The sequence below is a fragment of the Notamacropus eugenii genome, chromosome 2 (assembly GCF_028372415.1).
Source record: "Notamacropus eugenii isolate mMacEug1 chromosome 2, mMacEug1.pri_v2, whole genome shotgun sequence".
Classification (NCBI taxonomy): domain Eukaryota; kingdom Metazoa; phylum Chordata; class Mammalia; order Diprotodontia; family Macropodidae; genus Notamacropus; species Notamacropus eugenii.
Genome location: NC_092873.1, coordinates 377,780,005 through 377,805,759, shown reverse-complemented (window position 1 = coordinate 377,805,759; position 25,755 = coordinate 377,780,005). Strand labels below are relative to the sequence as shown.

General features: G+C 45.4%; 2 protein-coding genes across 5 annotated transcripts in view; one reads left to right on the top strand and one right to left on the bottom strand.

The window, feature by feature from the left end:
- Positions 1-6,641, top strand: part of GATAD2B (GATA zinc finger domain containing 2B) — a 91,346-nt gene extending 84,705 nt beyond the window's left edge. For 2 of the 4 annotated variants that reach the window (XM_072647049.1, XM_072647050.1), the window contains 7 exons: positions 110-241; positions 697-867; positions 1,375-1,687; positions 3,546-3,748; positions 4,811-4,921; positions 5,315-5,432; positions 6,023-6,641. In XM_072647049.1, the coding sequence (XP_072503150.1) occupies positions 110-241; positions 697-867; positions 1,375-1,687; positions 3,546-3,748; positions 4,811-4,921; positions 5,315-5,432; positions 6,023-6,156 (1,182 nt within the window). In that variant the 3' untranslated portion in view covers positions 6,157-6,641. Of the gene's footprint in view, positions 1-109; positions 242-696; positions 868-1,371; positions 1,688-3,545; positions 3,749-4,810; positions 4,922-5,314; positions 5,433-6,022 lie in introns of all 4 variants that reach the window. The other 2 variants (XM_072647051.1, XM_072647052.1) reach the window with 1 other exon arrangement.
- Positions 6,642-12,206: 5,565 nt separating this feature from the next.
- LOC140528841 (immunoglobulin superfamily DCC subclass member 3-like) lies at positions 12,207-25,258 on the bottom strand. Its single transcript, XM_072647048.1, has 13 exons — positions 24,752-25,258; positions 24,313-24,457; positions 24,089-24,219; positions 21,607-21,744; positions 21,205-21,363; positions 20,293-20,458; positions 19,646-19,896; positions 15,268-15,432; positions 14,957-15,145; positions 14,698-14,805; positions 14,347-14,494; positions 13,767-13,890; positions 12,207-13,553 (listed from the first exon to the last, which is right to left on the bottom strand). The coding sequence occupies exons 1-13, from the start codon at positions 24,903-24,905 to the stop codon at positions 13,524-13,526; spliced, it is 1,908 nt and encodes a 635-aa protein (XP_072503149.1). The 5' UTR covers positions 24,906-25,258; the 3' UTR covers positions 12,207-13,523.
- Positions 25,259-25,755: the final 497 nt, after the last annotated feature.

The following is a 25,755-nucleotide window of genomic DNA, read 5'->3' as shown; positions in this document are numbered from 1 at the left end:
TCAGTAATGGTTGCCATTTTAGTGCCAGAAAAAGCACCAGATAACCAATTATCTATCTTCCTAATTCCTGGCCATCTCTAAATATGTGTTTTCTTTTCTTTTCCTTTAGACTCCAGTTGTACAAAATGCAGCATCAATTGTCCAGCCATCTCCTGCCCATGTAGGACAGCAGGGCCTGTCCAAGCTCCCTTCCAGGCCTGGTGCTCAGGGAGTGGAGCCCCAAAACCTGAGAACATTGCAGGTATATGGGTATTGCAGCATATTTGGATCCAAAGGACCAAGTCCCATCAGAGGTTACAGATGTAAAAGAATTAGTGCAGGAACCTGACCAGATTGGGAAGTTACCATAGTGGAAAGTTCTATTACACTTAATATAGGAGTAGGGCCAGTAAGTGAACCCTTACAGTGCTTGTTCTTTACTAGACAATAGGATTTCCAGGATAGCTCTTCCCTAAATAGGGAGGAACAGTCTTATGATAGGGAGGGAGCAGGTCAAGCAAATTCTCATGATGACAAGGTAAGATTTTCACACATGGCATGTCTGTTTCCCTGGGGGGAAAAATGTAGAAAAAATATCTAGTTGGAATAATCTAATGGTACCTCTCCCAAGCTTTCCTTCAGGAGCATTTTATGGGAAGCTTCCTATCTCAAAGCCCCACAATTCTGACTCATTTCTTTCATTTTTGCCTTCTTTAGGGTCACAGTGTCATCCGCTCAGCCACCAACACAACCCTTCCACACATGCTGATGTCACAGCGAGTTATTGCACCAAACCCTGCCCAACTGCAAGGCCAGCGAGGGCCACCCAAACCTGGCCTCGTTCGCACCACCACACCCAACATGAACCCCGCCATCAACTACCAGCCGGTAAGAGTACTACATAGGACAGTTGGCAGTCCTATTGTCCATGGTGGCTAAGGAGTAGACTTTACATTTTTGTCAACGAGGTAATGTGAACTGAACTTGGAGAATGTTGCAGAGAAGACTTGAGGGTTCAGCCATAGTTTTTGATAGTGAGGTAGATGCTAGTTAAGGAGAAAAGAGAAGAAATGGTCTGAGGAATTAGTAGCCCACCTGGCAAAGCTTTGAGGTAAACCTTCCTGAAAAGTCTAGGGAAGTAGTATCTAGATATCTGACCTGAGGAAACTAGACATTCCTCTTCCTGGAAATATTTTTCTGCATAGTCCTTTAAGCAGATCTGGTGCCAACTTTAGCCTATAGGTACTATCATTCTCCCATTTTCCTTGAGCCTAGGGTAATTGCTGATCAGCCTAGGCCATAGTAAGAAAATATTCTCTGCCAGGAAAGAGTAACACTAAGAACTGGAATTCCTTTCTTCGGTCACTGACCTTTCTTCTCATTCCATTCTAGCAGTCAAGTTCTTCTGTCCCTTGCCAGCGCACAACATCCTCTGCCATCTATATGAACCTTGCCTCTCACATCCAGCCAGGGACTGTTAACAGAGTGTCTTCACCACTCCCCAGTCCCAGTGCCATGACTGACGCAGCCAATTCACAGGCAGCAGCTAAGTTGGCCCTTCGTAAGCAGCTGGAAAAGACACTGCTGGAGATCCCACCCCCTAAGCCTCCTGCCCCTCTGCTCCATTTCCTGCCCAGTGCAGCCAATAGCGAGTTCATCTACATGGTGGGCTTGGAGGAGGTAGTACAGAGTGTCATTGACAGCCAAGGTAAGGTCATCAGACTTCTTCCCCATTCCCTGTGTAGGAAACTTCCGTGTCTGACAATTTTATGTTGGGATGTGTGTTGGGTGAGGAAATTAGCCAGCACTGTGGTTTAGTGTATTTTAAGAACCTTTTCTCCCTCCTATGGGGAAAAGGGCCTACTATGTGACAGGCTTTACAGATGTTATTTCATTTTATTCTCAAAACAACCTGGTGTGGTAGATACTGTTATTATCTCCATTTTACAGTTGAGGTCACTGAGGCAAACTGAAGTTAAATGATTTGCCCAGGGCAACAGAGCTAGTATCTGGAGCTAGGTTCGAACTCAAGTCTTCTGACTCCAGACCCAGTACTTTATCCTCTGTACCACCTAATTACCTCAAAATACAATACTCTACTACACAGCAATGTGGAGGGGAAGAGAACAAATGTATATTAAGCACCCACTATGTGCCAGGCACTGTGCTAATCACCTCACAAATATTATTTCATTTGATCCATTTGAATGAGATAATTTGAGATAATCAAAAATCATTGATACAGAGCTATGCCTATTTTAAGTACTTTTATTCTATTTATGTATGTATTCTGCATGTGTCTTTTAAGTTAGTAAACCTTATGAAGACAGGGACCTAGATCTACATGGTTCTTTTTATTATAATACACATAAGTACCTATATATTTCAGTGCTTAGAAAATGTTTTTTGATGTTAATTTTGTGGAACATTGTGTTTGGTGCTGTTAAAAGGAAATTACAGACACCAAATGGCTGGGTGAAATGATCTAGAAGTATTCTGCATAGCTGGGGAATCTACATTTGAATTCAACAGTATTTATACATAACTTTTAAAAATGAATCATTAGAGGGGCAGCTAGGTGGTGCAATAGCTAAAGCAGGTTCCGGAGTCAAGAGAACTGAAGTTCAAATCCAGCCTCAGACACTTAGCTTTGTGATCCTAGCAAGTCACTTAACCCCAATCATTTCACACACACACAAAAGAGGAACTAATACATTCATTCACTGACCAAAGTTTGGACTCAGATTGTTAAATGGGCTTCATTTAACCCTCTGGACTGCTGGGAATTAATCAGTAAACATTTTTTTAAGCACCTTTTATGTGCCAAGCACTGTGCTAGTTGCTAAGAATACCAAGAAAAAAATCAGCGTCTGCCCTCAACAAATTCAGATTCCATAAGGGGAGGCCACATTATGTAAATAACTGTCATCAAAATACATTTAAGGTAAATTTTAGTGGGAGAAAAGGGAGAGAGGAGGATCAAGAAAGGCTTCATGAAGAATATATGTCTAAGAAGGATTTCAAAGAAAATAAGGGATTCTAAAAGTTTGCAGTGAGTTAAGAAAGATTACATTCCAGGCATTGAATGACAACGAACACAAAGCCAAGGAAATGGGAATTTGAATGCTGTATATGAGAAATATCAAGAAAGTCAGTTTGGCTGGACCATAGTATACGTCAGTAGTATATAAGGTTGGAAAGGTAAGTTGGAGCTAGGTTGTGAAGGGCTTTAGAAATTAGAGAAATTTGTGTTTGATCCTAGAAACAAGAGGGAACAAGTGGAACTTCTTCAGCAAAGGGGTGATATGGTCATACTTAAGCTTTAATAATATTAACTTGGCAGTGATAAGGAGGCAAGGAAAGAAGATGGTTGCAAGGAAGCCAGTTAGCAAGGTTTATAAGTAGTCCAGGTGAGAAATGACGAACTCTTGAACTAAAATAGTGTCCATGTGAGTAGAGAGAAAGGTTTGGATGTGAGAGATAGTATGGGAAATAAGTTTGATGGAGACATAATGAGCGAGATGATAAGGAGAAAGTGACTGAGCACTTTCCTGGGTACCCTATAGGCAAAGGCTGTGCCTCCCTTCTGCGAGTGGAGCCATTTGTATGTGCTCAGTGCCGCACAGACTTCACCCCACACTGGAAGCAAGAGAAGAATGGCAAGATCCTGTGTGAGCAGTGCATGACCTCCAACCAGAAGAAGGCCTTAAAGGCTGAGCACACTAACCGGTTGAAGAATGCCTTTGTTAAAGCCCTACAGCAGGAACAGGTAAGGGACCTTCCCTAGTTCAGAATCCCAGAGTGTTGTAAACACAATTTGGGGGCAGGGTTGGGGAGTGTAGCTCCAGTAGTTTGGGGTCATTCATGTTATGAGGAACACAGCTTTCAGAGAACCATACCTTGTGATCTAAAGTTTGGGGGGTTTGAAGTTTATATTGTTTTTTGGGGAGGGGGGCGGAATGCCTCTTTATCTTCCTCAGCCCTATTTGATCCAACTGTTTCTGACTATCAATTAGTAATGGGAAACAGAGTTTGAAGCTTGAAAAGGATGAGGTTTTCTGTTCTTTGACCTTGGCTCACATTGCAGCCTAAATAGGCTCCTTCTGTTCTCTGCCACGTTTTCTTCTTTGGGAGAGATTTCCATATTTTTCTTCACAATAAAGAAGAGTGGGACACATGCTTTGTACCATAAATGTTTTTCTTCAAGAGAAGTGGTCATTCATAGTCAGCAATGGAGGGAGGATAGGGGAAAAATCTGGTCATAATCTTGGTCTTTAGAGAGGTAAGTGTATCTCAGATTTGTGGAAAACATTTAGGCTTAGTTCAAGGCCACATTCGTTCGGCACATTATAGAGTTTGGAATCATGCTTCCTTTTCCACCTTTATTACTCAGATTCAGTGAATGAATGTCAAGAAGACCAAGGAAGATAAACAAGGATAAGAGACTAAGCCTCTCCTTTTTATCCCCTTTCGTTCTCTAGATTCTCTCTTATGTTATGTACTTGGGACCCAATTCACAGGTTTACCTGAAAATGAGACTGTAGCAAAAGGAGAAATCAAAAATAATTTCTTACTGACTCACCAGCTCTAATTCCATCTGCCAGCCTCATCCCTACTGCCCAGTTTCCAGCAAACAAGAAAGAGACCTGTTGTCAGGCAGGGCAGCAAGCTCTTCTGAGAAGAGGGAGTTGAATGTGCCTAGTATGCAAGATCCTTTAGTTTGGTCTCTGATGTGGCTCTTTTTTAGAGGAGGATAGCAAATGCTCCTGAGTTTTCTAGTTAGAAGATTAAGTGTATTCTTCTCTTAAATTGATGTGTTGGCTCCTGACAGGAAATTGAACAGCGACTACAGCAGCAGGCAGCCCTCTCCCCTACTACGGCTCCAGCTGTGTCCAGTGTCAGTAAGCAAGAGACCATCATGAGACATCATACGCTCCGGCAGGTAAGAATCTATTTTTCTTCTCATGTGACCCTCTGTTTTCCCATACTACCTATTCTCCCCCTTCTGTTTGCTGCCTACACACCACACCTGTGTTGCAGAATTGACAACCAAAGATTCTCAGCTGTGACCTTATTCTAATCCCTAGTCAAGATGGAAACAACTTTGTATCTTCTCTTTCCAGAGAGCTTGGGTATTCAGTTACCTATCTCCCTTAGTAGTATGCATTGTTGGCTTATGACTGCACCGTTAACACCACGGCAGGATCAGGGGATGAGATATTTACCTTATTCTTGAACTTACTCCATCCCTTGGAAAGGTAGTCTTCACCCATGATCTTGACTCCCCCTTATCATCCTTTCTACATAGTCATGTGCTGTCTCCTCATCCCCACAGGCTCCACAGCCTCAGAGCACTCTCCAGCGGGGCATCCCCACATCTGCCCGCTCCATGCTTTCCAATTTTGCACAGGCACCCCAGCTGTCTGTGGCAGGAGGCCTCCTTGGCATGCCAGGTAAGGGGAAAAAAAGGTATTGTTCTGGGATTTGCCTAGAGCTTTGTTGGGGGAGCACTTCACACTCCAGGGTCTGGATAGCCCCTGTGGGAAAAATTTTCCCTTTTGTGCCTGCTGCTCTCTCTTAAAGCGCACATCCCCCTTTGATATCACTCTAGAGCTCATATGGGTAAGACCTTAGGGTGTGTGAGAAGAAGCTGGATAGGTCAGTGATGCTCCCCACAATCCAGAGCCAAAAGTCAAGATTTTACCGACAGTCATCCATTCCTTTGTTGCATAGCTCTCTTCCTCTTTTTCCTCATCCAAATCAGACCTTTCATCCTCTTTCACTACCAGTTTCCCAAGTAATTATCCCACTGTTTCTAAGACATTGCTCACTATCCCGAGATAAAACTTTAAGACATTTTTTCTTCCTCCAGAGTCATCGTACCTAAAGGGGAAGGTTATTACTAAAATAAAACTGAACGGTTGTAGACTAGCACCAGGCAAACCAACATTAGACCTTTTTGCCTGGGCAGGGGGGTGGAAAGGAGAGGTGGGAGAGGAGGTCATCCCCTAACACCTGTCCTCCTTTTGTCTCCTGGGTTTAGGTGTTAATATTGCTTACTTGAACACTGGCATCGGGGGACACAAAGCACCCAGCCTGGCAGACCGACAGCGGGAATACCTTTTAGACATGATCCCCCCCCGGTCTATATCGCAGTCCATCAGTGGACAGAAATAACGCCTATTCCACCTGCCCTGCCCCAACCCTGAACCCTCTGTTTCCTCCCTCTCTCCCTTTGCCCCAACTTCCGTCGCATGCAGTGCCTGTACTGGTGCCTACCATACACGGAAAACAAAACAAAACAAAAAAAAACAGAAGACAAAAAAAAGAAACCAACAAGAAAACACATAGTCATGCCCCTCCCTGCCTCCTCCCCTCTTTCCACACTGCAGCGATCTGGTCCTCTGCCGTTCTTTTCTTCTCTCTTCAGTTTTCTATGATAGTGAGAGGTGGATCTGCACCCCACTAGAGGTCAGAGTGAGGTCCCAGGGAGAATCTGTGCCCTCTGACATGTTTCTGAAGCTTGTTTTTATGCTATAATTATTATTATTTTTAATGATGTCTTGTGTCCTCCCTTTTTGTTCAATGGACGGTTAAACCCTTTTCTTTCCCCTCTTTTTTTTTTCTTTCTATTTTTAACAAAGATATCCACTTAAGTAATAGGAGCATTGCAGTGGTTTTCTTCAAGGGGGGGAGGGCCTCCAGCCAAAAGGCATGAGGTGACTAAGGCTGGTTAGGGGGTGAATATGTTTAATCAGTGGAGTTTAGTGGCAACACAAAAGGAAGACTGGCACCCCCCCAGGCTCTGAGGCATAGCGTTTCTTAGGTGAAAGGGAAACATTGTAGCTGGACTCTGGGAATGAGGGTCAGGTGCTTTAGAAGGGAGAAGCTTTAAAAAACAGCACCCCTAGTACTTACCCATGGTACTATCGAGGACAGGAGAGCATGGGCATGATTTTAAACTAGGGAGGCCTGTTTGCAGGTCCTGGTCCCTGAACAACAAGAACCAAGAGCAAGGGTAATCTTTGACTGCATTGGAAAGATGGGAGTCTATTTGAGGCTAGGTGACCCAACTTCAGTCCAGAAAAGTCATCCTAATCTGTCCCTTCTACCTGTAGCACCAGCCACACTGAAGGTGAAAGGCATTATTTGACTGGGGGACCTGGAAGTTGGAATGGGAGTGAGTAAATTGGGAAAGGGGAGGAATAGTCATGGAGGAAGCAACAACAGAAGGGGTTTTCTCCATCAAGATAAGGTTGGTTCACTTTGCAGTCTGGTTTCTCTCCCTTTTACCTCCTGAATATGGAGGGTAAGGGAAGGAAAGGTTTCCTACCCAGTTGTGAGCCCCATCCTGAACATAGCCTTGGCAAATTTGTTACTGCACCAAGCCAAATGTCTCACTTCAAAACCAGCTTCAGAGGCTGCTTCTGAGATCTCAAGTTGGTTTTTAAAGTATTTTCAGAATTTTATTAGTTTTGTTTTTGTTTTTGTTTTGTTTGGGAATCGCTACTAATGTAGAAAATGAATTGAATTGTGCAATGTCATTCTGGGAATGGGGGGAGGAAATTAGCACCCATTCTGCCCACCTTTTGGATTGAGGGGGTAGGGAAGGTGCCAGGCTTTCTTTGAGGTGTGTTGCCCTCAAACACACACCCTTCTAGCTCTAAGAAACTGCCAGAGGTCCCCTAAATATAGCATGCCCAAAAGAAAAGCATGGGGAAGGAGTATGAGGCCCTGACCCTGCTCCCAAAATCAGCCAGGATACCCCTCCCCCGAAAAAAAGGCACTTTTAAAAATTAATGAAAGAAAGAAAAGACTACACATTCCCCCAAAAGGTTTTTGGTGTTTGGAATAGGGACAAAGGAGCTGAGATCAGGCTTTGGTCTTTCACCCACTCCAGACAACCCTGTGCCATTTCGGGTGATTGTACTGGCCCCACGGGCCTTCCCCAATTTTTTTTCTTCCTCCCTTCTCCCCAAAAATCCATTGAGCACTTAATAGAGGGGCAAAGATACAGCCTGTGTCTGGACTCCCTGGTGGTGAAAGGATCTGGAAGCTAGAAGCTAGTAACCGGTAGTGATGGGGTTGTTGTTGCGAGTGTTGTCTGATGGGGTGTGTGGTACCCCCTGACTGTAAATGGGGTGGGGGTGGGGGGAATAGTGTTGGGTGGGCTCTGGGATTATTTTAAAATTCTATATATATATATAAATATATATTCTTACATCTTTTCTTTGCTCTCTGTGCTTTGAAAGCACTGGATGAATAGTTTGGTTTTGTTTTTCTCTCTTCCACAAAATTGGAAGTTTCTTTTTTTAATGTTTTTCTTATGTCATCTTGCCATGTGGCATGTCTCTCTAGCCTCTTCTTCCCCTCTCCACCTTCTACCCTGACACAAACACATGATAAAGTGCCATTTCTGTCGTGTATCCAACTCCCCCAGCCCAGAGGTACAAGGTGCCCAGGTGTGTCGTTTGAGATTAAAAGTAAGGAAAAAAAGAATGTGCAATACCATGTGGCTGGTGGCAATCCCAGCCTTGAGTTTAGCTCCCAACTGTAGGAACCAGCTACCACTGTATTGGCCTTGGAAATGGGTGTATAAGGTGATTTTTTCATGAAGGTAGACCTGTAGTCTAGTACCTACTTCCAGGGAGAGGGAAATGATGTGGTGTGGTGGAGGGAGAAATGCAGCATGTCTTCCCTACTTTCCTCTTCTCTCTTCTTCAAGATCAAGCTACAGATGCTTGATCCTGGAGATCTGTAATCCTCTGCTTATTAGCTGAGGTTTGGTTCTTGTTCCACTGGTCCCTACTTCCCTCCCTACCCCCATTCCTTTAGAGGTTAGTGTTGGGTGGATTAGCCAATATATATGGTCTTCTGAATCATGGTAAAGTGTTAGCCCTCCATCTGTCCTCCCCTCCCTTTCCCTGCAAATTCTCCCTTTCATCACTGATTTTTTTTGTCTCCACTCTCCCCTTCCAAGATCCCTTATAATTTGCCATCACGTCTTCTAAGTCCCAAATCTAAGGGTCCCTTGTGGCCCTGGCCTACACTGAGCTGAGGCCCTTCAGGTAGGGCATCCCTTATCTTAAGGAAGAAAGGAAATACCTCTTATTCTGGGAGTCTTCCTTTAATTCTGAAGCCTGGAGCTCAATGTGGAGGTAGTATGAGGGGTGCACCAATCCTGCATGGCTTCTCCCCATGCTAATCTCCAGAGGTGCTTAGGGTAAACTGGGTCCATCAGGCTATAGGCAGCACTTGCTCCCTAGAAGTTAGAGACAGAGTCGGGGCAAAAGACCTTCAATGGAAAGTAAAAAGTGAGAACTAAGGTCCCATTTTTATTTTGTCATTGACCATAGCATCCAGTCCTCCACCTGTCCTGGAATAAGTATTTTTTTCTACATTTTGGATGTAATGTATGGTAGAAATTTCTCTGTTCTCTTTTCTCTCTTCCCTGCTTTGCTCTTTTATTCTTTTTTCCTTTCTCTTTTCTTTTTTCTTCTTTCCCTTCTCCTTTCCCCTCCTGTTTTTCTCAATTTTTTTTTAAAGATGCAGATAAGTGTTTTCCTGCTTTGGTTTCCTTTCCTTTCCCCTTTTTAAAGGAATTAGCTGTAGAACTGCTTTGTAAAGATGCTTCTTGATATTTTACTTTTGATCCCTCTTTCCCATCCTCCCCAATCCTAAAAGCATAACCCTTCTTCCTTCCCCATTCCTACCCTCTTCCCCAAGACCAGGTTTCCTCTCCCAATGAGATCTTCATTAGCTTATGATATTTGCTGCCGAGATGTTATAACAAGGACTCATTCGTGTATATAAGCTATTTCTTGATCCATTTAAAAAAGAAGAATTGTACATTGTGTAGAAAAAAAAAAAACATGAAAAAAGTGGAAAAAAAAGCCCTAGCCATGGATATTGTGAAACTGTGTTACGTCATTTTGTACTGTGCCCGTTTGTGTATGATCCGTGCAAAAGGGTTTCTGGGGGTTAGGAGGCAGGGCTGTGGATGATGGGGCAAGGGGATAGGCCAGTTTGGCAGCTGGCTTCCCTGAATCCCCACCCCGCTTTGGAGATGCCCCCCTCCCCCCCAACTGTGCCTTGCCTCCCCACCCTGGAGCAGCCCCTCCAGGTCACCAGCACTGCCTTGGCAGAGCCCTCCCCCCACCCCAGCTGCCCCACCTCCTTTCCCAGCATTAGGTTGACACTCTGGGGGAAGTGGGGGATGCTGGGGGACTGGGAGGTAGCTGAGGAACGGAACAGTTCCCAGGGGGCATTGAAACCAAGTATTATGAACTGTAATTGTATTTGCACTGTTTTTTTTTTCCTCTGATTGCATCAGCATATATACAATATACCTACTATATAACAAACCACAGTGTCAGATTTTCTTACACCAGAGATCTCTCCCACACCCCACACCCTAAAAACATTATCCAGAGGAAAGAACCTGGGCTAATTATGAAAGTTGGTAGGGGAGGAAATGTGGGCTAAGTAGGAAGAAACTCTTCTCATAGTCATCCTAAGAAGGTTTCACTTAATGCAGCACCACATTCAGTTGAGCACTAACCCGGTGCTGAGTCTGAATTGAGATGAAAGCCTCAGCTGAACTGGGAAGCTCACGGCTTACTGGGGTGGGAATGGATGAGGCAGAGTTAAGAGAGACCCTAATATAGAGGAGGGACAGAGTGATCATAGGGAGTTGAGTTCTAATCTTGATTTCTGCTGGGTAACTTTGGACAAAATTAAAACAAGTTTGGACTAGATTGATTGCTAAAATATATCTTGTCTCTCCCCAAATACCACCTACAGAAGCCGAGGGAGGAACAAGTTAGAATAAGCCTGTGAGGAAGAATCTGGTGGTATCCAGTGGTTCCTTCAAGTTGGCATCTCTTTAGATTGGCAGCAGAGTTGTGTCTGGGAAACAGCTAGAGTGGTAGTGATCTCTTTGATGTGATTCTCGGGTGCCCAATGAGACACAATTGTCCATGGTCTCCCCTACACCCCACCCTACCCAAGGCTATTGGGCCAGCCTTGGGAATGGGTGCAAATGCCCTTAGTTAGTTTCTAGTCGGGCTGGCTGTAGAAGTCTCTCTTACATACTCTACAGTCCCACTATCTTTGGAGACCTCAGGACCTTGGATGCTGACACCTTGTTAGAGGAGAATTAGGCACATCTTTTCTTCCTACTTCACCCCTTAGATGACCAAGGTTCCCCATCCCGCCCCTGACATTGAAGACTGAGATGCCCACCATCAGCTTCCTCCATTTTCTTGACTAGATGCTGTCTGGAAGCAGAGGGTAGGACATATGGGGTGGGAGTCGAGGGATTAGGAGATGCCCTTATGTGGGGGCAGGCAGGAGGGGGGAGCAAGACCCTTTTGCACAACTCTAAGTTTCCTTATTTTGCCTCTTCATTTTTATTTTCTGCATTGTGTTTTGGGAAAGAAATAAAAAGACTAAGACCAATAGAAACTGGTTTTCAAAAGGACAAATACACCCCCATCTGTTTCAGATACTGCCAAGCGCTTCTGCAGTGACAGATTCAAATAATAAGCTAATTTTTGGAGAAAGGATTAAAAGAAAAAAAAAACTTTGTAATATTTATCACTTGCAAGCTATGTTTAATAAAGAAAGGAATGGTTTCTAAACTTTCCTGTGATTGATGGTTTGGGCATGGGGATTGGGAGGGTGGGAAGGGAGTAGTAGCCACCCTCTATCCAGGAGCATGAGGGAATAAACTGGCTAATATTGCTTAGCCTTCTGTCTCCATATTGTCTCTGCTGTCTGGTTAAGCAAAAAGTGGAATTTGTCTGCTATACTTCACTGCTTACTCCTGCCCTAGTTACCCCATACCTCCCCCCTGCCTTGTCCTCATACTGCTCATATTATCTTCTTTGAGTAACAATATTGCTTTCTGTAAGAATACTTTGTTAGAATAACATAATACAGAAAGGAATTGCAGTAGTAAAACAAGTCTTAGTGACAGGTTAGTGGGAAAAGATACCCCCTACAATCTCATAGCCCTTTAAATCAAAAGCCTTTGATATCTGAGTAAGAAGAGGATACCATCTCCTTGACTGATTCCAGTTGCTCCCAAAACTAAAGAACTCATTGCCATACACAAAGGATTTACAGTATTAACTTATTCCTTACTCTCTTTTCAAACAAAAAACCCTATCATTTCACCTTCTAAAATGTTCCCTTCTGCCTTTGAGCATGGACTTGACTCTTAATTTTATTTTCCATTTCACTTTTTATTTCCAACAAAGCTGTAGCACCAGGGTACTCTGGGAAGTGGGTACTTTCTCCACAAAGTTTTGGGTGTTGGCTGTTCTGTCTTCATGCTATTCTTGGGTCAAGCTGCTTTTGCTCCCATGTTGGAGGGTATATGGAGGGTCTGGAACTAGATTTGTTGGAAGCTTTTCATTGGTACTAGCATCACTCAGCAAAATCTCTACAAGCACAAGGTTTGGGTAGAGTCTGCTCCTAAGCCCTTAACATCCTCCTCTTGTCCATCCGGATTTTTTGGCATGATACTGGGAGGGTGTAGAAAAGTGGGTGAAGGGCTGGATTTAGGATGTAGAGGCTTTGGCTTTGGGGTCAAGAGGGTGTTAGGGGAAAGGGAAGGGCTGCAAAGGCTCCTCTGTGCCCCAAAGGTTGGCACTGATGGGGCACAAGGGGGAAAATGATTTTTTTTCCCTAGGAGGAGCTGCCCACAGCCCATTCTACTAGGGGTTTATGCCTGCAAAAAACAAACCTGACTCAAACTAAATTCTCTGCTTTCAAAAATCAAATGGGAGAGAAGTAAAATAAGGGCCTTCAGAGAAGGCCACTGCTTTGGATTGTGGGGCAGGATAATACCTTTACCCCTCCACACTCCAAACCTCCATCGACAATTTGGAGTGTTTTTGGTTATTCAGAGAAGAGGTGCCTGAACATACGTGAGCATGTGTGCACTCACGATGACTAGGCTCTGGAAGAAGTCAGAGAAGAAGGCAGTTGAGATTAAGCACCTTAGAACACACTGACTGAAGCAGTTGAGTTGTTAAGATCTGACAAGAGATGGCTGTGTGTCTGGGTCAGAAAACTGACTCATCTGAACTTAATCAGAGGAAGAAGAGGGTAGTAGAATAAAAGGAGGAAAGGAGAGTTGAGTAAGAGGGAAAAGGATCTAGCTGTAGAACAGAGAGGAATGTGACAATGGAGCCCCTTGCCCCATCTCCCCCATTTAGGGAGACCCCTTAAAGCTATACATCTTTGGGCAGAGTCATATTTGGATTGAGACAGATTCTGGATTGGGGAAGAGGGGCCTCTCACCTGAGAGTAGTTTGGTTTGAGAGTATTTGGTGTGGTGGGAGACATAATCTAGCTCCCAGAATTCCTGTCACTGACAGGAAGGACTATAAATGAAATGACAGAAAATTTTCTTCCCTTCCCCTACCCAGGTGCTGAGGTAGCTTTGGTTCTGTCCTGACTCTGGAAGTAGGGTAGGGTGAGGTAGATTCTTTGGTGGTTCCGGAGTTTTTCAGGGTGAGCAGGGAAGAAGGCTCCTAGGCTGAAGATTGTTGCTCCACGGTGACCTAGAGAAGAAGATAAGGAGGGAGGGATGCAAAGCACCAGGGTTTCTGTTCTAGATGACCTGTTTCTATACCTACCCCACAGGGCAGTGGGGATCAAATGATATATTTGTAAAGTGCTGAGCACAGTTCCTGGCACATACAGACACTTAAATCCTTATTCCATTTCATCTCTTTATCTCTCCCTGAGCCTCCAACCACCTTCTACCCATTTACCTGGGAAATGAGTTCAATCCTCTCTCCAGGTTTTCCTCCACTCTCCAGGTGGCCTAGTGAGGCCCTGTCAGCAGAGCTTGGGGGTACTGTCCAGTGCTCCCCAGAACCTTTCCTACAGAGGAAACTGAAAACCAGGTGGAGACATTAACTGTGGCCTCACCCCCAGTGGCTCCTCATTGCCCCATTCCATATTTCTCTCAACTCTACAGGAACAAAAAAGTGGCTTGGTTTATGGCTTTTACTTGTGTTTTTCCCACTTCCATCCCAGTAGAACACTGTTCCCCCACAAATTTGCACTCACACGTCCCAGAGGAACACAGATAAAGCATTTTCCTCCTCTCAACAAAGCCCTACCAAATAGATGGTACAAATACGATTTTATTGATTCCCAGAGAGGCTGGAAATTGCTCAGGATCAGCCCACTAGTGGTTGTTGGAGCCTAACTTTGGAACTCAGGTCTGGCAACTTCATTTCTGGTGTTGTTTCCATCAAACCACTCCACATATGAATAGCTGAAGCTTCTGTAGTGATTGAACTTTACATGCATTATCTCTTCCCTTCCAGTCCCACTCCTCCTTACCTATGGCGCCAGCCCAGGAGGAGGCAGAGGAGACAGATGATGAGAGCAGCAAAGCCCACGTGGATGCCCACAAACACCCCTGGCAGAGGGGTGTTCCCCATGAATGGGGTTTCCCTATCCTGACGGCAGGGGCATCCAGCCTTGGGATCTGTGGTACAAAGCACAAGGTAATTGTCCCTGTCAGGATCCCCACCCCTTTACCGACCTCACCAACAGCAGTGTTGTAAGAACTTTTTTTGTAATCCCCAAGGAATATGGGGAGAAACTTGGCCATGGTGCCTTCCACAGGGAGCCAAAAGCACCTCCTACCCTATAAAAATGTTCCCCCTGATTTTCCTAGGCCTCACATACCTGTGTTTGCTGTCAAGGCATCTTGCAATGAGACAAAACGGGTTGTGCTGTTTCCATCCCCGTTTCCGTTGAAGGCCTGAAGCTTAATCTCATACAGGGCAGCAGGCTCTGGAGGAAATGAAATGTTAGCAGTTAGAGGAGAGGTGAATAGGTCAGCTGGGGAAATGCGGACAGGAAATCTGAACTTCCAGAGGGGCAAGGATGATGCATGGTTGGAGTGAAACAGTCAAAGACTCTGGGCCCAGGGTTTGAGTCTTACCCAGGTCAGTGTAGAGGAAAGAGCTGGCACTGCTGGCTAAAAGGAGTGGTCCCTCAAAATGGGCAGCTGGCAGTTTTCTGTGGAAGAGCTTGAAGCCTTGGATGAGACCAGGCTGGGGAGGCAGATCCCAGGACACCTGAACTGAGGTGGCATTGAGCACTTTGGTGTAGAAGCTGGGGGCTGCAGGAGCTGCAAGAAAACAGGCTGGCTGAGCTGGGGTAGTAATAGACCTCATCAAACTGGGGAGAGGGGAGAAGAAGTTGAGACTGGGATGACATTTGGGGAGAAAGTTGGGGTCTGAGTTTACCCACCACTGCCCATGGTAGTGATATGTACAGGAGGGGAGTCATGGCTAGCCCCCTCAGCAGAATACGCCCGGAGACGGATGGAATAGGTAGTTGCTGGATCCAAGTTGGTGAAAACATGTTCAAAGGTCCCTTTGCTCACCGCCTCCTGCAGTTCCCTGCCAGGTGGCTCTGAGAGAAGTAAAGAAGGAGTAACTCAGCACCTGTGGATAATTCCCAAGACTCTGTCTTCCTTTTGCTTTCTTGCTATACTTTTCAAAGCCTTGGCAAGGCCATCCATTCCCAAAGTTTCAGTTAACTATGAAGATAATACCTAAGGCTTAAATATCCAGTCCAATTTACTATAAACTCCAGACCCCTATCTCTAAATTGGCTCCTGGACATCATTTGAATGTCCTTCTGGTACCTCAGATTTACCATGTCCCAAATGGAACTCATCTTTCCTTCTCCCCACCCTCCCCCTGCCAAAAAAAACCCTAACCGTCTCCTCTAATTTATTTTTCTGATTGTACCACCACCCAAGTCATCCAAGATTGAAATCTTGGAGTCATCTTTGACTTTCTTTCTTTCTCCCTTGTTGCCTATATCACCTGTCAATTCCATCTCCATGTGTCCCAGGTCTTCCCAAGTCATGCGGCCTTCATGCTGGTCTTTCTCATCACCCTTCCACTGGATCCTGAGTTCTGCTCCTTGGGCCTTGTGCTCAGACCAGTGAGCTTTTACTTAATCTTATCTGGAACTGGACGTCTACGCCACTCTCAGCCAATTCCAAACCATGCAACATGGCAACACCTCCTCCTTCTAGTTCTCCTGCATGGATTCTCTTCCCCAATTAGAATATTAGCAGTTTAAGGACAGCTACTAACTCACTGGTTTGTACTTGGATCCCTGGTGCTTAGCATGGTGTCTGGCACTTAATAAATGCTATTATTTCATTCATCCAGTCATCTTCATTCTCATTCATACTAACACCACCCTAGTTCTGACTTTCCTCACCTCTGACCTGACTTCCTCATTCCAATTTCTGTCCTTTGAGAACTGTGTGGCAAAATGGATAGCGTTGTCCTGGGAGTCAGGAAACAGGTTCAATCCTTACCTCAAACATGATTTGCCGGACCAGTGTCCAAGTCTTTTTTCCTCAGCTACAAAATGGAGCTAATAATATTTGTATTACCTACTTCCTTCGATTGTCATGAGAAAAGTGGCTTATATACCTTAAAGCACTCTTGGTATAAAGTAAGTTATTTTTATTCTCCAATCCATCCTTCAGAGCTGCCACAATTCTTTTCCTAATGGCTGACTCCCCTGCTTAAAAACCTCCAATGGCTTTTTAGTGCCACAAGAAGATAAACTACATACTCCTTAATCTGGCCCTTCAGGCCCTCTAGAATATGGCTCCAACCTATCTTTCCACCTATATTTCAGACTGATTCTCTTCAGGAACTTTACATCCCAGGCAGACTGGACTGTTTCTTATTCCTCAATGATACAATCATAAATTTAGAGACTGTAGAGATTAGCTTCTCCAAGTGCCTCGTTTTAGAAATGTGGAAACTGAGGGGAAGTAAATTGCTTAAGGTCACTAAGTTCTACCTAGGGGAATCAGGATTCAAACCTGGGTCATCTGACTTCAAGTCCAGTACTGATGAAGATACTGCACCATCCTGTCAGCAGAGTGTCCTGTATTTTCCTTATCTCATGAATTTGCACAGATTGTTCCCAAGTCGCCACTCCACTCCCTCTTCTTTCAAGGCCCAGGTCAAATGCCACCTTCTTCCTATTTCCCATTCCCCACCCTAGCTAGAAATTATTTCTCCTTCTTCAAGTTTTCCTAGAGAATTTGTCTAGATCTCTCTTCTTTTGTATCCTAAAAGCTTCCTGAAAGGAAAGGTTTCACCTTCTTTCATATCTGAATCCTCAGCAACTAGCATAATGCCCTGCACCTAAATAGTTGAATTTCATTCAGAAACTTAAGTAGCACAGTGGATAAGGAAGTTGGAGATATATATATATATATATATATATATATATATATATATATATATATGTATACATATATATATACGTATATATAAAAGGATTTCAAATGCAAACCAAGTCTAATTATATCTGTTGTGTCCAGTGAGTGGTACACAGAAGGAAGCATTGGAAAGTAAGTCTAGAAATAAATAGGTTAGGGGTCAGATTATGGAGGGTTTTAAGTGTTAAAGGGTTTGGACTTAGTTCTAAAGGTACCAGAGATCCAGTGAAGATCACCTGAGTTTTCAAACTTCCTGACCACTCTGTAGCATTTGATACTGTGGACTACCCTTTCCTCCAGGATTTCTCTCTGTCTGTCTCTCTGTCTCTCTTTCTGCACTGCTCTCTTGGTTTTTTTCTAATAAGTCCAACTGCTTCTCAGTCTCCTTTGCTGGATCATCACCCATATCACATGCCCTTACTGTGGGTGTATCCCAAGACTTTGTCCTAAACTTTTTTTCTTCCCTTCACTCCAAGGATTCTTAACCTGAAATTTGTGAATTAAAAAGAAACAACCACATATTTTGATAACTGTATTTCAGTATAATTGGTTTCCTTTATAACCCCATGAGTTTTATTTTATGCATTTAAAAATATTAGTTTGAGAAGGGGTCCATAGGCTTTTTCACTAGACTGTCCAAAAGATCCATGACACTAAAAAGGTTAGGATTTCCCTGTTCTACACTCTGTGTGATCTCATAAGCTCACAGGTTTATTAATGATCATCTCAATGCTATGACTCTCAGAGATCTATCTCCAGTCCTAGCCTCTGTTCCTGACTTCTGCTCATACATCACAAACTCGATGAACTTTTCAAACTAAATGTTCTCAAATTCAACATGTTTGAAACATCACATGTTGTCTTTCTCCCCAAACCTTACCCTCTTCCAAATTTCCCTCTTTCTGTTGAGATCTCCACCATTCTTCCAGTCTCTTAGGTTCACCACCTGAGTGTCATCCTTAATCCCTCACTCTCCACAAATCTAAGCCATTTCACAAACTTTGCATCTCGACCTCCACAATATTTGTAGCATTGCATCCCAGTCTTTTTCCTCCACTCACGTAACCATCATCCTGGTTCAAACACCTCCTCATCAGTCTCCTCGGTCTCCCTGCCTCAGATCTCTTCCTTCTTTGATCTCCACTCTCCATAAGCCTGCTAAAAAGATTCTAATTGAGCTACTCCCTTATTCAGTACGCTCCAATGTATCCCTGTTACCTATAGGATAAAATATAAACCTCCTCTGTTTTGACTCTTAACAGGCTGACCCCATAAACATTTCTGTCTAGTGCCAAACTGGTCTTCTCTTGCTGGGTCACCTTGTCTTTGTATTGGCTATCCTTCATGTCCAGAATATACTTTGTCCCCACTCCTGCCTCTATGCATCCTTAGCTTCCTTCAAGTCTTAATTCCAGGATCACCTTCTACAAGAAGTCTTTCCTGTTCCCCACAGCTGCCAGTGTCTTCCCCACATACACCAAATTATCTTCTCTCTCTTATACAAACTTATATATGCACATGTTGTTTTCCCTGACTAAATTATAAACTCCTTTTGATCTGGGACTATTTCCCTTTTATCTTTGTAGCCCCAGTAATTAATGAGCACAGTACCTGACACCTAGGCACTGTGTTTAATGGATACTTTTTGATTGACTGAATATACAAGTGACAAAGGTTTTCTGAAATAGTTAGGACCTTAGAGATCATGTAGCACAACCTCATCTTTATAGGCCCAGAAAGGGGACTCACTGAATTTCAGAGGTGAAAAGATCCTCAAAGGCTATCTGGTCCAAACTGCATCTAAACTAGAATCCCCAATATCCCAGACAGGTGATAACTTGAAAGCCTCCAGGTAAGGCAAACCCAAAGCCTCTGGAGGGAGCTCATTTAATTTTTGGACAACTGTAAGGGTTAGGAAGCTTTTCCCTAGACCAATCCCAAATTTGTCCACTATTTCCCCATGATTCTTCTCTTCTCTGGATTAAAACACCTCTAATTACTTCAGCAGTCCCCCTAGAACATAGATTCTAGTACCTTCACCATCCTTGTTAGCCTCATGGAGAGGTTCTCTTGCTTATTCCTGTCCTTCCTAAACTGTAGCCATCAGAACTGAACCCAAGATTCCAGATGGACTTTGATCAGGTCAGAATACAGTAGGATTACCATTTTTTTGGTTGTTGGAAGCTATGACTCTAGATTCAGTCCACAGATGTGGCTTGCATAATAAGGTGATACTTCTGAGCATAGCAAAGCCAGGACTAGAACCCAGGTCTTTTAATTCCCAATCTTACCACTGTTTCCACTGAACTTGTTCCCTGTTTTGTTTCCTCTCCCTACCACTCATGCCTTTCTACCCCTGCCCACCTCCCTCTGGCTGGAGATGTAGCACATAGCCAATAATACTGGGGTTGTCATCAGTTGAAGGAGGTTCCCAGGAGACTCGAACAGTGGAGGCAGAGAGGGCAGAAGCCTGCAGGCCTTGGGGAACCAGAGGTGGCTCTGGGGCTCCAGTTACAGCCAGACGGGCACTGGCCTGGTTAGAGCCTGCACTGTTCTCTGCCACACATTGATAAATGGCCTCATCCTCTGCTGTGATACCAGTCAACATCAGGGTGCTAGAAGAGAGAGAAAGAGATAGTGGTAGCACAGTGTCTATTCAGGCACAAGAATCCTCCTGCCTGTGTCTCCTCTTTTAAAAGGCTCTTCTCCCAAGGGATTATAGCCCCTCCTGTCTCTCTTTTACTGGGGATCAGGGGAGGAAAAGAATTTTTTTTCTGTGACTATATGAGTGGGGGTATCTGGTTGTCTATAGGTATATGGGTAGGTTAGGTTACCTGTGGTTTGCATTGTGTTAACTGAGGTTAGTGTGTGTTAGGATACCTGTGGTTGCATGGATGTATATGTAATGGGGGCAATGTATTGGTAGTTGTGTGGATGTGTGTCATGTGTCATATTGGGGCGATTAGCTGTTGTGGTGTGGGTGTAGGTTGGTGGGAGGGAGGAACATTTACCTGTTGTTGTGGGTGAGCTTGACATTATCTCCAGGGCTCAGGATCTTCCCATTCTTCAGCCAGATCAGCCGGGGTTCAGGAACTCCATGGGCCACACATGTGAAGATAGCACTGCTGCCACGGGGCTTTGACACCGACTGTGGCCACTGGACAAACTCTGGAGGGGCTGAAAAGGAGAGGGGGTATGAGAGGCCAATACCCCTATTCCTCACCCAGTCAACCTCCTTTCTTTCCCTGGGTAGCCTTGTGGTGGAGATCAGAAATTCTGCCTGGGGACCACCAGGGGTCTGGCACTGTGTTCTGATCTGAGAAAGGAGGGCACTGGAGGCTCAGCTGTCCCTCCAGCCCTGTGTCCTGCCCCACCCAGGCTGTGGGAACAGGCTGGAGTTCCAGCTGATGCATTCAGGGCTCAGGGCTGCATCTCATTGCCCCGGGCGCCCATCCATCACTTTTGCAGCCCAAAGGCTAGGCTGCTCCAAGAGGTCAGAGGAACCAAAGGCTCTGCAGGGGCCCTCTCCGACCCCACCCCGCCTCTGCCTCTCCTCCCTCCAAGGGCAGGCAGGCAGTGGGGGAATGAGCCAACAAGCAAGATGTTGTGAGACCCAGAGGTTTGAATATCTGATTTATTTGAGTCACACAGCTGCAGAGGAATAACAGAAGTTCATGTTTCTGGCCCACTTTAAGGTTTATAAAGCACTTTCCTCATGATAAACCCATTGAGTCAGTTGTCCTTATTTTACAGATGGAGAAACAAGTTGAAATTAAGTGACTTGCCCAAAGTCAAATTGTCAGAGCCCAGACATGAACCCAGGTTTCCTGACCACTCAGTTCTGCTCACCTTTTCTGAGCTGTCTTTTCTTTCTGCCTGCTATACTCTTACTGTCCCTGACCCCCTTGGTTGGCCCCGCTCACCCTGCACCAGAAGGACCCCCTGGGCTGTTCGCCGGACCCTGGTGCCCGGCCGGTTTGCAGCACAGACATATACTCCAGAGTGTTGGACAGACACATCTGAGATCATCAGGTTCCCAGTCCCAAGGACCTGGATTCCTTCCACCCCAATGGAGCGACCATCTAGAAGAAAGGGAATGGGGGTCAAGGTCACCATGACAACGTATAACTCCCTTCCCTAAGGGGCAAAGAGCTAGAGGCAAATCAAAAGAGAAGGAATACGTCTGGAAGATGAAAAAGAAGAGGGGTGGGGAGAGATTTGAAGGCTATAAATGAAGAAGAAAGAATATCCTATCTATCAGAGTGATTCTGTGCCCCTGCCCCCAATCATCTCCCCATCCCTCAACCCCAGGTCCCCTCTGTTACCCAGGCGACTCCAGGAGACCAGGGGTCGTGGATGGCCAGTAGCAATACACTCCAGCACTGCAGTCTGGTGTACAGTGAGCGTCAGGTTTTGAGGCCCGGATAAAATCTCTGGTTCCTGAAGCAGCCGTGGAGGAGACACTGCCAGGGGCCAAGAAAATAAGGGATAGAGTGAGGAAGGGGGACATCTTTTACCCCATCCCTTTCCCACAGGTCCCCAGCTAAGGCCATCTTCATTCCCTGGCCTGAACCCCAAAACTCCCCAATATTTTTCCACCCTTCCTGCAGCTATTCCCCAATATCCAAGCTGGATTGCATCTCATTCAGCTCAATGCAAGGGAAATGTGAGGAGAAGGTAGGGAGACAAAAGGGGGGATGCAAACCTCAGAAACTTTGAACCCCTGAGCCAGGCCCAGGTAAGGCTGATAGGAGGAGGGAGAAGAGAGTACAGTTTACAATGGGAAACAGTATGCTGAGCCCACAGGGGGGATTCCAGCTTGGCATGGAAAGAAGCCCCAACCTGGTGTTCTACCCCAAGGGTTATGGAGGTAGACGAGAGTTTTTCCACCTAGTTCACTTTCACAAATGGGGACTGATCCTTAAATATCCACTGCTCCCTGGCTTGGCTCTAGCATTTATGAATGTATCCAATTTTTTTAAACCACATTTACATTTTCATCTCTTTTTCCTCCATGAACTACTACTACCTGAATGTAAGGTAATCTTCACACTTGCCTTAAATTTGCTCCTGTAGGCTTCCAGAGCAGCCTTCCTCCTAGGATTCTGGCCTGGGGTGAGGGAGTCAGTGCCCCTTTACTCATTCCATTCATCCCCTTTACCATTTTCTAGTCTTGGTCTACCTCATCTGGAAAGGTCCTCATCTTTTCAGTCTGAGTTCAGAAACTCTTCCACTCATTCATTTCTCCACATCTCCGTAATTTTCTCCAGACTTTCTCTGGGAAGTATACAGCCCTGAGACAGCACCCACTATTACAGGTATGGCTGTACCTCACTTCTATGCTAGGGCTAAATTATGGCCCTTGCTTTATTTCTAGAACCTTTCCTAAGATTAAACAGTAGCTTCAGCTAGTGTAAACTTTGACACTTGCTAGCTGTGTAAGGAAAGTCACATAAATCTCTCTGTGCCTGGTAACTTTCTTAGGATATTTTATACCAAGGAAATCACCAGCCCTCATTCAAGGCAATGAACCTTCCTAAAGACAGCTGACATTTTGTTGGCATTTACTGGTGGAGAACATATATCCAGGAAACAGTCGTAATGATTCTTGGATCATCTTCCTGGGTCATCATTGATCTCTCCAGAGTCTGCTCAGCCCGTTTAGTTAGGCATGTTTTCCCTCTATATACATTACCTTGTACTTGCCCACGGTGAAAACTCAGCTGCCATTCTCCTACTCACTCACAGAGCCTCTTGAGATCTTCCTGCAATTTATGCCTACCATTTTACTAGGAGAATTGAGTGTCAGTCTGTAGACTTCACTGTGCATTCTCTCCCTGAGATAATTTACAAGATAATTTGTGGAAAGAAGTTGTAGCATCATCCCTAAGGAACCTCATTCTGTAACTCTTCTCTATACAGAAAAGTGTCCATTTATTCCTACACTTTGTTTTAAAAGTGTCTCAGTTTCTTATCCATGACAATTTCCTACTCCCCTTGGCTTCCTCCCCCCCCCCCCAAAAAAAAATCCCATAGGGACTCAATTTTTAAAATACCCTGTGGAGTGGAATCTTGTCAAGGGCTTTTTGAAAGTCTAAATAGATTATATCCACTGGCTTTCCTTTATTCACATGCTTATTTAGCTCGCTGAAGAATTCTAATAGATTAGTTAGGCATGATTTCCCCTTAGAGAAACCTGGTTGCCTTTTCTCTAGCAGAATGTGGATACTTATTCAGTGATTCTGTCCTTTATTATAGATTCCATTATTTTACCTGATATGGAATTGTGGGGGGAGGGAGGGAGAGCCTCAGGACAAGAGGATATTAGGAATCTGCTCTGTCCGTAGGCCCCTCACCTCTAAATTTTCAGGGCTCTGCTGAGGTCCCAGATGCAGAGGTGTCTGCACCTGGCCTTCACCTCCATTCCTTACCCTCAGCCTTCTCCTTTTAACAGTCTCATCCACATCTCTCTTTTGAGTAGTCTTCTTATTCTCCTGTTAACATCCAGGCCCTCCAACCTCCAGATTAGAGGAAACACACCCAGAAACACAGTTCCATGCACCATCATTCCTCTTACGGTCAGTCACAATTACACACTCACACTCAGTCACATCTATAAGATGAGGAAATTGAATTAGATGACTTCGGAGGTTCTTTCTAGCTTAAAAGGCTTCCTGCACTCACAGTGACACATCCAAAAACTCACACAGAGAGATCCAACTCTCTCTCCATCTCTGCTTTGGCTGGGGTGGGAGTGGGAGGGCAGCACCCTAGGTTTTCATTCTGTCTTCCATCCTGAGTCCTTACCACTCAGTGCAAGTTGGGCCTCCTGGCTGTATCGAGTACTAGCTATATTGCGTGCCACACATCTGTAGGTCCCTACATCAGACTGCCCAACACTTGTGATCTGCAGAATGCCCGTAGGTAATAAGGTGAATCTGCCAGAGGAAATGGAGAGATTATTAAGGTTCACTTCAGATCCTAAGCCTCTCTCTACAGTATCCCCCCAGCTCCAGGTCCTTCCTGTTCACCTGTGACTAGTATGGCTCAATGCAGTGCGGTTGTGTTCCCAGGAGATAATTGGCTCAGGTACCCCTTGGATCAGGCACTGGAAACGGGCAACACCTCCCTGCTCTACCACCATGGACTCAGGGTGTTGGTGAAATCGAGATAGACCTAGGAAGACAAAGGTTCAGATACCTGAACCCTACCCTCTAGAGTCCCTTGCCGCAAGCTACTAGCCCTGATTGATTCCACAGTCTTGCCCTATCCCTGTTATCCCAAAATCGTACGCTCCCCTCCACTTTCCTACTTTCTTCCTCTGTGCCTAGAGCATTCAAAGAGCCTCTTTGATCCTTCCCCAATGACCCTACCTTCCCAAGTCTACCCTTCCCAGCCACATGCCCCCTTTCAACCCCTTTGCTGAAACACCCTGGGCAGTATCTACCCTGGGCAGTCCAGGTCACTCACTTGCCAGCTGCACCCGTGCCCTCCGGCTCACCAACCGTCCATAGCGGTTTTGAGCCACACAGTTGTACTCATGGACTCTGGCAGAAAGTAGGGATGACCCTTGAGGGGCATGGTGGTTGGGAAAACCCCCAAGGTACAGTGATCCATCTGGCATCAGAGTGGCACCACTGTTGTTTCCCAGGGGTATCCCATCCCGTTGCCAGGAGATGGTGATGGGTAGCTCTCCTTCCACCTGGCACCGCAGCAGCAGTGGGTGCTCCCTCAGTGCCACCACGTCCTCTGGCTCCTGCACAAAGGCCAGCTCGGAGCCTCCAGCTTCACCTGCAGGGAAGGGGCAGGCTCAGAGGGTATTGCCAGGATCCTTCTGGAAAATCTCACTGTTCCCTGAGTCCCTTCCTTTCCTCCTGCATAGTGCCCTCTCTCTTCTATATGAAGCTAGGCTCGCTAGGCCTGGAGAAAGGTCTCATTGGCTCCTGCCTCGGCTCTTCCTCTCCTATAGCCTTGACCCTGAAAAAGCAATGAGATAGAGGCTAAGAAGGAATAGAAGCTGCAAAATATCTCAGAAGGAGCAATGGGGCAGAAGTATAAGTTCAAGGCAGAGCTGAACTCTGAAATTCATAATTGGGGAAAGATTGAAGTAGAAGTGGAGGAAATGGGGTTGGGGTCATTGGAAATGGATATGAGGAGCCTAGAAGCTAGGTGGATGTGTGGGTGTGGTTTGGATTGAAGATGCGGGAGGAGAAGGATGCTTAGGGCTAGGCCTGGTTGGGATAGGGCCCTGTCACTGGGACTAAGGACAGAAGATGGGGAGCTGGAAAGAGGCTAGGGCCTGGAATAGGGCCTGGCCTGGGGCCAGAGCTGATAGAGGATGGGGAGCTTTGAAGGAGGGTAGAGCTGGGGCTGAGGATGGAGGATGGGAACCTGGGGTTGGGGCTAGGGCAGGCTGGGACAGGCCCTGGGCTGGGTCCAGGAGGGTCTTGATTGATGGCCTCTTTCAGCCAGGC

What these genes read in the sequence shown, in the direction of transcription:
- LOC140528841 (XM_072647048.1), bottom strand. Translation starts at nt 24,905, where the DNA reads ATGCCAGATGGATCACTGTACCTTGGGGGTTTTCCCAACCACCATGCC. An exon ending in GGTCTCCTGGAGTCGCCTGG is followed by an intron (nt 21,364 to 21,606) that starts GTAACAGAGGGG and finishes CCTTTCTTCTAG; the next exon opens with ATGGTCGCTCCATTGGGGTG. An exon ending in GGATTGAACTCATTTCCCAG is followed by an intron (nt 13,554 to 13,766) that starts GTAAATGGGTAG and finishes CTTCTTCTCTAG; the next exon opens with GTCACCGTGGAGCAACAATC.